At 38.8% G+C, this 12421-nt stretch overlaps 1 protein-coding gene across 1 annotated transcript in view; it reads right to left on the bottom strand.

The window, feature by feature from the left end:
- Window positions 1-12421, bottom strand: part of PAWR (PRKC, apoptosis, WT1, regulator) — a 123776-nt gene that overhangs the window by 35192 nt on the left and 76163 nt on the right. Inside the window, exon 2 of the mRNA XM_006871840.1 lies at window positions 263-394. Within this exon, the coding sequence (XP_006871902.1) occupies window positions 263-394 (132 nt within the window). The remainder of the gene's footprint in view (window positions 1-262; window positions 395-12421) is intronic.

The following is a 12421-nucleotide window of genomic DNA, read 5'->3' as shown; positions in this document are numbered from 1 at the left end:
TCTTTCAGTCTTTTGCATATCAAGGAAATGATTTTTTTCTTGGTTAATTTAACAATTGATGTGGCTTAAGCCTGCCTAATCAAGAAATACTGAATAATCAAGTATTAAGACGAAGCACTGCTTAAGTAAAAATGCTTGGAAATAAAGAAAGTCCATGATAAATCTATTAAAAATAAAACTTACAGTTACCAATAAGACTGGGGGGGAAATCACCAATAATAACTTAATAACTAGTGACTTTCTGGTGTTTTTAAATACTCACTTGTAGCAGGTAGGAAGTACTTGGATCTAATAAGCTTGTGGCTTCATTCTGCATTGTGTTCTGTTGTGTAATTGCATCTTCTCGTTTCCGCTCTTTTTGCCCTGCTTCATCATCTTCATATTCATCTAAGCACTGAAAGAAAGAAAGAAGTTTCCATTTTATTTCCATACATAATTAATAAAATATTTTGATAATACAGATACAATTGATAGCAATAATGAAATACTTAAGAACTCAAAATCTAATTTACACAATAAAGGTATTTCTTTAAGACAAATGTATAATCAATTCCCATAAACAAAATAATTTTCATTTCACTAAGGAAAATGTAAGGAGATCCAATTACCTGCTTAAAATCTGTACTTCCTGCCAACTTACCTCCTTGCTCAGCTTTAACTACCAGTTAAACTAGGTTATCTTACAGGAGAGATTTTACTCATTTATCATTCAATCTCCAAGAACTGATGAAAGAAAACACTTTGTGGAGGGTACAAAAGATGCATTAGACATGGAGTTTATAGTCTATTAGGGAAGACTGCTGTTGCTGATGTTAAGCGTTATTGAGTCAGTTCCAACTCATGGAGACCCTATACAGGAGATTCCAAGGTGCAGCTGCTGGGTTTGTACTACCGTATTTCATTTAGCATTCCAGTGCTTATCCTACAGTGCCACAGATTAAGACACATATAATGAAGCACTGGTGGCCCAATGGTAGAATTCTTGACTTCCAGGCAGGAGATCCATGTTCAATTAGTGGAGGCTTGTGTTGCTATGATGCTGAATAGGTTTCAGGAAAACTTCCACACTAAGACACGCTAGAAAGGACTGACCATCTATTCTTTAAAACTTGGCCAATAAAAGCTCTATGAATCACAATAGTCCAATCCAGCGCACACGGGTCACAAAGAGTCAGTAATCTACCTAACAGCAGCTACTAACAACAAAACATTTCTATCGATAATTTAGTGCTAAAGGCCATTATCCAACTTGGTAGTTCCTGACAATATGAGGAACAAGAGCTTGTGATTTAAAATAATAGGCAGAATTTGGACTTAAAGAAACAGAGAAAAGGGAATTTCAGGTGCTACAATAAGCAGGTGGAGATTTACAAGAGAAGGTGGTGTTAAAAAGCACTAACAATTGTGTATCTCTGAATTTTTCACATGGAAAAACAAAAACAAAACTCTGCCCATAAACTCATTATGAGATGAGTTATCTGTTCTTTGCAGCTGAGCACATTCCTAACTAATGCACTGTTCTATGGGATTCTCTGAGGGATAAATGAAATAGTGTCTCTATAGGCACTTAGACACTGACCAAATCACAGTATGGCAAAATAAGCAAGAGGACTTACACTAATTGTATTAAGGCCATAGTCATTGTAAAAATCAGGAAGGGTCGCTGGAATGTCCAGAGATAAAAGTAACATAGAAGACTATTGCTAGCTTGATAAATAGCACATTTATAGACACAGGCTCACAACAGGGAAAAAGGAAGAAGGCATCCACCTCAGACAGATGATTAAGATGAAGTGGACAGAAAGACTTCGTTAGAAGAGAACAGAAGGGACAAATTAAAGAAACAAGAAGGCCAAGATCCCAGAGCATGTTCAGATTCCTCTATTGCAGTAAACCTAACTACATGTACAGGTGTCCCCTAGCCTGTGTCATAACACTCCAGTGGAACAGAAACTTGAGAAATGGGTAAAAGAGAAAAATGATGATAATACAACTACTGCTATTGCTATTACTTAAATTATTCTTGACTGACCCAGGAATATGGTGTATTCTACCAGAATCCACAATTATATAGACAGGGTAAGATCTCTCTCTTCAAAATTCTCTAAAGAGGTGAAAATTGGAAAGGCATATGCTCTGATCACAAAGAATAGTATGAGAAGTTTGGACTTTTCATTACTTAGCATGAAAAGATGGTACAATGACAAGAACAAGCAAGTTGTTCACTGGGGAGCCATCAAGGCAAGCAATCAGTCCCCTCAGGATAACACCCCTTCCAAGACTGAAACTCAAAGGGAATACACGAGCTGGCATGTAATCTTGCTGGTGACCACGTTGTTCTACCAATAAGGGGAAGTTGGAGAGAAACAGCAATGAAGCTGTGAGATAAGTCTGCCCATGTTTAATAGACTCTTGTCAACCTGGATTGAGACCTGGTTGGTCAGCAGTATAGAGAAACCTGGAGACTCCTGAGTCCATGAACAGGGACATAGCCACAGAGGACTAGAACAGAGAGTGAAGCATCTGGCTTCAATAGCTGGATGATCAGAACTCGGCTAGAAGAACGAAGAAGGAAAAAAGTATAACCCACTATAATTTGATGAACTTGACCTATACTTATGGATGTAGTAGCTTAAAAGAGGAAATGAATCTTTACAGCAAGGATCATTCCCACCTCTGTACACAGAGTTGATACAGATGGGCAACTTAGGCATTGGCCACCCAGAATGGGGGGCTACAAAGGCACAATGTGACTGGCTTACAAGCTTTCAAGAGGGAGCCTAGTTTCAGAGGGTGTGGGAGAAAGTAGAATCTCCATTGTGTGGTTTCCAACCTGTCTAGAGGGGCTGTTGAAAGGAGATGGGGATAAGACACTTGTGGTTCAATTGTGAATAATTGCTATCAGGACTGATTGTGAATGTTGCAAAGGTAAAGGTAGACGTTTTGTAACAAAAGGAGGGGAGTGATTGATCTTGCAGTCCAGGAGTGGAGAACCCTGGGACCATTAAGGAAGAATAGTGGAGTGTGGGACCCTATACAGAGAAGCAGTGATGCCAGAGATGGAGGCAGAGACCATGAAAAGACAGAGCAGCTGAGGACTCTAGACTCAAGGAGGGAGAGGTGCTGTGTGCTGATGGTTGGGGGGCAGACTTGCAGGGTATATCCTTTGGTTGTTTGAGTGGTTATATATTCCTGCGTGCTTCAGTGTACATTCAAAAAAAAAAAAGGAAACAGAAGGATTGGAAGCAAATGCTGTTGAATGATGATGCATGATGGAGGGGATTGTAATCACTGCAATGAAATGAAATATGATAGGATGAATGTAAAGCTGATGCTCTCCCATGTAAACTATCACTCAAGTCACAATAAAAAATTAATTTTTTTTAAAAAAGAGGGTACAATGACACAAGTGCTTGGAATATTCATACAACATGATCAAATATGTGTTTAAAAAAAGAACCTAGATATACTAATGTGAGGATTAACAGGAAATAAAAGTGGAGAAACTAGTCAAACGGCTTAATAGGCAATTTGATCCTGTGAAAAACAATATATCTCAGGTGGAAAGCAGAATCAATACATTAAATCTAGTAAATAGTACACATGTTTAAAAAATTTGTCCTGGCATTTCCAGTTGAAAAGACATGCAGACCAACCCAGAACGGCTAGAGGAACAGAAGATATTTCCTGAAAGACCAGCAGAAAAAAGACAGACTATATGGCTGTTAGAATAGCAAGTAAGCTGTTTGCCTTGGAGCCATTAAGGCAAGAGAAGTCAGCCCACTAGGGTAATTCCCCTTCCAAGACTGAAACTCAAAGGGAACACATGAGCAGTCTTATATGCTCCTTGGTAACTGCCTCACCTACCAGTGAGTGAAAGTGGGGGAAATGCAGCTTTGAGAGAAGCCCACCATTGTGAAACTGTCAATAATATGTGGACAATTAGTAAACTGAATAAAAATTTACAGCAATGCCTAATCAAATTCATTTGGAAAACAGGGGTAGATCATTTGGGAGAAGAAACACAAAAAATATCCACAAAACTATTTATTTATTTGTTTTTAAGTTATGACAGCACTACAACCTTAGATGTATAAAACCACAGTACCGAATACTGTAGGACAGTGGACTGAGAACAGAAAGGAGAATGAAACTATATTTTTAAAAAGCCTTTTAAATCATGGAATTCTCCAATAAACAATACTTCAACATGCAGTCGGTCATTAGTACAGGGTAAGGAGTCCTGGTGTGGTGCTGTGGGTCAATACGTCAGACTGCTAAGCCGTTTGAACTGCAAGGTTGGCGGTTCAAGCTCACCAGGTACTCCTCAAAAACCCTATACAGGGTCGCTATGGGTCAGAACTGACTCAACAGCACTTCACAACAACAACAACAAGGCTGAGAAGTCCTGGTGTGGCTCTGCATTATAAGCAATAGACTGCTACTTGAAAGGTCAGTGGTTCAAATCTACCAGTCACTCCTATATAGGGCCTCTATGAGTTGAACCAACTCTACAGTACTTAATAACAACAGCAAAGGAGTAAGATCTGGAAAGAACAGAGTGGCCATAGTTCTAGTTTTCTACTCTATGGAAGAACCATTCACATTCTCTAGTGCCTGAACTACAAAACTCTCTGAACAACAATCCAATATCAGTAGCCAGAAGCTAGAATTCCTAAGTCACAGAGTAGTTTAGTCGATCGGTAAACTTGGTTGATGGGTAAACTTGAGACAGGGAACAATGAATTCCTGGAACACTAGGAGCTTTATTTTTAATTTTTACTTCATTATCTGAGCCGTAGTTTCTCAGCACTAACCTTCCGTCTTCCCACTCTCTCAATAAATGTAGACCACCTGAACAGCACAGTTTTTTTATTTTATTTTTAAAAAAACAACTCAGTAAATGTTTGGTAACTGAATGGATAGATGTAATACCAAGATGTAAGGATTCAGGAGGATGGACCTCAGGATGATGGATGGTGCACCTCAAGTTGAAATTCTGAATGATCTTTGTCATGGAAACACTGTTACCCACTGACCTGAGACCCTATTCATCTACATACTTATCCTTATGTTGAATGTGTCTTACATCCTGAGCAGTTTTTTGAACAGGGATTAGTGCAGATGAATCACAACTTTTCTCCAGTGCAGTTCTTTTAGCCACAAGCATCCTACAAAGTCCTTAAGCTATCTTGTGTAACTGGGATAAATACAACTGGAAGAATAATTTGTTAGAAATAGTGAGGAATGAAAAGGACAAAAGCAAAAAGAATTGCGTCAGGGAATAAAGGCGAAGGAATTTTCTACTTCTAGCCCTTGCAAAGATAAATAAATCTCTAAGTACACCTTTGGGGTAGGAGGTAAAAATAAACACTGGTAAAAGAATATCAGAAAACTACCCATTGTTTTTACACGTTTCTTTCTACATATCCTAAAGCTTTTTATCTGAGAGCGGGTGGGGGGGGGGAGAGACACATAAAATAACTACTGATTTTATATTATATGTAGCAACAAGAAAATGATTCTCTGTCCCAAATCTCACTTCTGGATAAATATACACAACGTAAGTTTTTGTTGTTGTTAAGTACTGTCAAGTTGGTTCCAACTCATAACGACCTTGTACAGGGTTTCTGATGAGTGGGGCTGGTGAGATGATCCTCAGACCTTGAGGATCAAACTGACTCTGCAGTCCAGCGTATTCACCCACAACGCCACACCAGGACTAGCAAAAAAGCTACATAAGAACTGGGTTAACAATTATTTGAAATTCAAACACAACAACTCTAGTTTTATGAAATGGCATCTCTTAAGTGGACATAATAATGAGCATTATTGACTCTCATGAAGTTGCTTGTTTTTTTCCTAAGCTGTATTTTTAAAGTTCCACTTTAAAGAGCTTATATTTTAATAAGACCAGGAACATAGAGAAAAAAATACATGATTATCCTTGTTAATGAACAAATTATTAATATTGAAAGAAAAAAAAAAAAGAAACATAATTCAGACTACAGGGACAGACTCAAAACAGAGAAATGACAAAATAAGTAAGGAATTTAGGTTAATTATTTTTATTGAAATCCTTAGATTTAGAATGAAAAAAAAAAAAACTCAAAAAACAAACTAATCAAATGAACAGAAAATTTACAAATAGACTCAAATGTAATTTGACTCAATCTGTCTATGTAAAGACAGATTGATTTCATAATAAAAATGGTATTGCACACCACTGGGAAAAGATGAACTTTTTAATATATAACTTAGGGAAACCTGGGTAACTGTATTAATGAAGGTAAGATTGGATTCATTACACACACCACAGACCAGGATAAATTTCAATGTCTCAAAGATCTAAAGGTATAAAGTCAAAAAGGTAATTAAAAAAAAAAAATTTGCTGTCAAGTTGATTCTAAGTCACAGCAACCCTGTAAGATGCAGTAGAAGTGCCCGAGAGAGTTTCTAAGGCTGGACAACAGATGGCTACAGCTTTCTTCTATGGCTTGAACCACTGACCTTTTGGTTAGCAGCCAAGCCCTCTTACCACTCTGCCACCACAACCCCTTCAAATAACCAAGTTATTATATTTAAAACAAAACTTGGGGGGTAGATTGCCCCAACGCCTGAAATGTAAAAACTTTCCTAATAATGATCTAAAATTGAGAAGATAAAAAAGGGTATTATAATTAAATACAAATAAGTAATAATTTTCATGGCAGAAACCACTACAAGCAGCACTGTCGTTGTTGCTCAGTGCTGTGAAGTCAGTTCCAACTCATAACAACCCAGAATAGGGCTTCTGAGGGGCAGCTGGTGGGTTCTCTCAGCTGATTTTGTGGTTCCAAGTCCAGTGCTAATCCTAGTGCCACACCAGGAGTCCATAAACTGCATAACATCCCAAGTACATAAAGAACCACTAAAAAGTAGAGAAAAAAATAACCTATAGAAAACAAGTCTCAAAAAAATACCTTTCAGAACAAATACAGGTGACTATTACCAATTATTCTTGAGTGAACTACACTTCATGACAACCCCATGTATTTCAGAATAGACCTGTATTAGGATTTTTAATGGTTGGTTTTTCAGAAGTAGTCTACTGATCTTCCATCTTCTGCCTTCCAAATCAGTCCATTATGACAATCTCTTGCTCAGTGATTAGAAAACATTTTAATCCCTCACTTGCAGAATTAAACCTAGTTGAATCCATGAAAACAAACATCCCCTCTCCCTGTACTCTCAACTGGAAGTTACCTGTTCTTTTATTTCCTTCACATCATGGAGCCCGGTAGGGCTGGTATTTATTTTCTCTGCCTACTTTCTCTCTGGAGACAATCTCTCCTTTGGTCACAATGTTCCCGGCCATATAACTCTCACTGAGTGAGTACCACTTCTTAGGAAGCACTTCTTGAATTTTGTGGAGGCATTTCTGGCCATCTTCACAACATAGGAATAAACTACTGGTTTATCTAGGAAAAGCCTTGAATACTAGAATATCTTGAAATTTGCAAAATTAGTTTCACATAAAGAATTAACCCGAAAGCAAAATCTAAAATTATTTTTTAAAAAAGATCACGTTTACTGGTCAGAAAGAGACAAGTGGAACTCTGAGACTCTGGCCCTTGGTCATCCTTGAGGTCTGGAACTGTACTCATCCTCATGGCTCCATTTTCATCCAGGCAGTAGATAGTTATACAGAGGGCCACAACATTAGTGAGGTATGTATACCATGGAATGGTCAACATTTACCTAAGGACAACATTTAAAATGATTGGAAAAGAAAAAGGAAGGTAAAAATAAGTACAAACAGGAAGTGTGATAACTGATATTACATGGAAGGGATTGCAATCATTGAAATGAAACAAAGTACATGAAGAACTGTTTAAGGTAAAACTGATGATCTGCTCTGTAAATTTTCACTCACAAAAAAACACGTTTTTCTTAAAAAGACAATGGAATTTTCCCACGAACTTTTTGACATTCCTTCATATATACATATATGTTGTTGTTGTTTGTTATGTGCCGTGGAGTCGGTTCTGACTATGGTAACCACTATGCTACCAGAGCTCTTTATACACACATATACATACATACATACATATAACTATTATAAATTTTTAAAATTATAACCCATAAGTCTAGTATTTTTTTTCAAACAGGTCTCATGTTGTTAAGTGCCACTGAGTCAGTTCCAACCCATAGTGAACACAGCTATAGGGTTTCTGAGGAGTGTCTGGTGAGCTTGAACCACCAACCTTGCCATTCAAACCAACTTAGCATTCCAACACATTAGCTCACAGCTAATAAATTAACAAGGTTAAAAAAAATAATAATAACCCACATTCCATATGACTTTACAATGTAATATTGGAAAATCATACTGTTGTTAAGTGCTGTCAAGTCAGTTCTGACTCATAGCGACCCTGTATAGGGTTTCCAAGGAACAACAACTAGGTAAAAAAAAATTGTTTATAATTATCTGAGTGTAACCAATTTTAAGGAGCCCTGAGGGACAATGGGTAAGCCCTAAACTGCCAGTTCTAATTCACCTAGCTGCTTGGCAGAACAAAGATCTGACAGTCTGCTTCCATAAAGATTACAGTCTAGAAAACCCTAAGGGACAGTAGTACTCTGTTACACAGGGTCACTATGAGTTGGAAATCAACTTGATAGCATCCACCACTACATTTTAACTTTAACAATCAAGAGGGGTGGCAAAGAATTTGTTACACATACATTCACCACAAGGAGCCCTGGTGGACAGTAACAAAGCACTAAGATGCTACCGTAAAGGTAAAGGTCTATGGCTTCAACCCACCCAGCATCTCCAAAGGACAAAAACCTGCCAGTCCACTTCTGTACAGATTATAGGGGGCTATAATATACAACATTATGGGGCTATTTTACTCTGCCACATGGGATTACCCTAAGTCAAATACACTCAAGAACAGTTAACAACAATATATTCATCACAATTAAAAGGAAAGAAGTTTAAAAGTCTGAAAGAGAGGGAGGGAGCACTGGGTTTAAAAACAGAGACAGAATTTTCCAGGACGACAATTACCCTGTAAATCCAAGGAATGCTAGTTTTGTTTGTAATCGCACAAAAACCAAAAACCATTTGGGAAAATGTCACTAACTGTAATGCTATCTGAGTCACTAATAGAGCACACTTTTATCAGTTTAAACAAAAAAAAAAGTCTGAAAGCCACTATGCTATACTATTCTGTTTTTCTTCTTTTATCACTCTAAGAAGGAGCTCTGGTAGCTTAGTGGTTAGGAATCGGGCTGTGAACCGCAAGGTCAGCAGTTTGAAACTATCCGCTGTTTTGTGGGAGAAAGATTAGGCTTTCTGCTCCCATAAAAATTTACAGCCTCAGAAACCCTGTACAGGGTCGCTGTTAGTTGGAACCGACTCCACAACACATAACCACCACCACCATCACTCTAAGAGACCTTGCTTGAGACAACAGACTTTACCATCACAGTATTATTATCATTACAGAATTTCAAACTTCGATTACAAAGCATAAGGAGCTCTGGTAGCGTAGTGGTTACGAATCAGGCTGTGAACCGCAATGTCAGCACTTCAAAACTACTAGCTGTTCTGTTCGAGAAAGATGAGGCTTTCTGCTCCCGTAAAGATGTACAGCCTTGGAAACCCTGTACAGGGTCGCTATGCACTCCACGGCACATAACAACAACAACATTACAAAACATGACATACATTTGCCCCTCGGTATCTGCATGGGATTAGTTCCAGGATGCCATGAACCTAAAATTCACTAATACTCAAGTCCTTATATAAAATGGCACAGTATTTGCATATATAACTTCTATCCATCCTCTTGTGTAATTTAAATCACTTCTTAGCTTAATTTATAATACCTAAAACAAGGAGCGCTGGTATCATAGTGGTTACAAATCGGGCTGCGAACCTCAGGGTCAGCAGTTCGAAACTACCAGCTGTTCCGCAGGAAAAAGATGAGGCTTTCAGCTCCAGTAAAGATTTACTGCTTCAGAAACCCTGTACAGGGTCACTAAGAGTTGGAATCAACTCCACGGCACACAACCACCAGCACCACCACCAAAACCAAAACCAAAACTAAAAACCAAACCCACTGGTGGATCCGAACTTCCGATATTTCAGCAACCAAATACTTAACCACTGAATTACCAGGGCTCCTTATGGACCTTAAATATCATTAAATTTTTGCTATATATAAGCCATCTCTAACAAGTTCTAACACTGATGAGGTAACACAAAATTGTTTCATCTGAAACAGAATGAAAACTATAGAACTAAAATTAAATGTAGATTTCAAAGTCAGTAAATTTGATACACTAGATCCTATAAGTGGGGCTCTTAAAGCATACTGGCTGCTTTTCATAGAACAACCAAGTAAGCTATCTTAGAAAAGTTATTTTAGGGAAATAAAGAAACAAATACCTTAGCTCTCTGAGAGAAAGAGAATAAAAGTCTATACATGTATTTGAGATAATACAATTACAAATAGAAATGTGGATAGGTGTCTTTGCTTTTCCAAATGAAAGTTACTATATCTATGAGATATATTGTCAAGTGCCGTCGAGATGGTTCCAAACCATAGTGATACTGCATAGAGTTTCTGAGGAGCAGCTGGTGAGCTTATGGTTCAAACCAACTTTGGGGTCCAGGGCATTAGCCCACAACACCACACCAGGACTCCATGAAAGATATTATAGGAGCTAATGCCTCAAAGGGACCATGTAAACCTACCAATACTGCTGGTGCTTTATCTCGCTCTCTCTCCAGTAATTCTCTTTTTCATCCTCCATTAGTCAGTCCTTTATCTACACTATACACTGCCTTGTCATCACCCAACTTCTGCCTAGCCTTCCCTCAACTTCCCTCTTGCTTCCTAGACCAAACGCTTCCTTCTGAAATGGATTAAACAAATACATCATTTTCCAACGTAGCAAAGAGAAAATGGAAATCAAATAAATATCTCTAGGTGAAAAGAACTGAGCTAAGTAAGTAAATAGCCTCTTTCCTCTAAGAACTGTATGTACACATATTAATGATTAAAAACTGAATAGAAATATGGAGTCCCGGTGGCAGCGCTGTAGGATACACACTGGACCGCTAACCTGATGATTCGCAGTTCAAATCCAAGAGCCAATACTCAGAAACCATATAAAAGGTTGCATTGAGTCAGATCTGACTCAATATGAACAAGAGGAAGTAAAAAGTTATTGTGAGATACTTCTTGAAATAAAGACCAGCAGGGAAAATAAAAAATAGTAATGGCAGTCCAATTGACTACTACAAAAACAAGCAAATTGTTCACTGGGAAGCCAAGCCATCAGGGCAAGCGGTCGGGTCCCCTCAGGGCAAACACCCTTCCAAGATTGAGACTCAAAGGGAATACACAAACAGGCAAATGCTGGTCTTGCTGGTGGTCTTGCTGGTGACGACGTTGGTTTACTGCTAAGGGGAAATGGGGGAACAACAGCGATGAAGTTGTGAGCTAAGTCTGACCACATTCAACAAACTCCTTTCCACCTGGACTGAGACCTGGTTGGCCAGCAGTATGGCGAGACCTGAGGACTCCTGGACCCAGGGACAGGGACATGGCCACAGAGGACGGGAATGGAAAGTGAAGTGTCCAGCTGATATGAAATAAGGGGAGATGCACAAGAACACCCATACTTCCAGATAACACCCATTTGACCTGGCTTCAATGGCTGGATGATCAGAACTTGACTAGAGGAAGAAAGAAGAGGAAAAGAGAGTAATCCACTACAATTTGGTGAACTTGACCTACACTTCTAGGGGTATTAGCTTAAAAGAGGGAACTAATCTTTACAGCAAGCATCATTCCCACCCCTTTAGAATACAGGGTTGACAGGGATGGGCAGCTTAGACATTGTTATTGTTGTTGTTGTTGTCAGGTGCCATAGAGTCAGAACCCACTCATAGCGACCGCATGCACAGCAGAACGAAACAATGTCCGATCCTGGGCCAACCTTACTACTGTTGCCACAGTTGACGCCATCAATGATGCCACCAGGCCGATCCATCTCGTTGGGGGGTCTTCCTCTTTTTCTCTGACTCTCCATCTTACCCAGCATGACATCCTTCTCCAGTGACTGTTCCCTCCTGACAACATGTCCAAAGGATGAGAGACGAAGTTTAACCATCATGGCCTCCAAGGAGCACTCTCGCTGCACTTCTTCCAAAACAGATCTATTGGTTCTTTTGGCATCCATGGCACGTTGAGTATTCTCCTCCAACACCACAATTCAAAGGCATGAATTCTTCTACAATCTTCCTTATTTACTGTCCAGCTTTCACATCCATATGAGGTTATTGAAAATGCCATGGCTTGGGTCAGGCATACCTTAGTCTTCAAGCTGACATCTCTGCTCTTCAACACTTTAAAAAGTT

Source organism: Chrysochloris asiatica, unplaced genomic scaffold (genome assembly GCF_000296735.1).
Source record: "Chrysochloris asiatica unplaced genomic scaffold, ChrAsi1.0 scaffold00175, whole genome shotgun sequence".
NCBI lineage: Eukaryota > Metazoa > Chordata > Mammalia > Afrosoricida > Chrysochloridae > Chrysochloris > Chrysochloris asiatica.
This window is presented reverse-complemented; position numbering and strand designations above follow the sequence as displayed.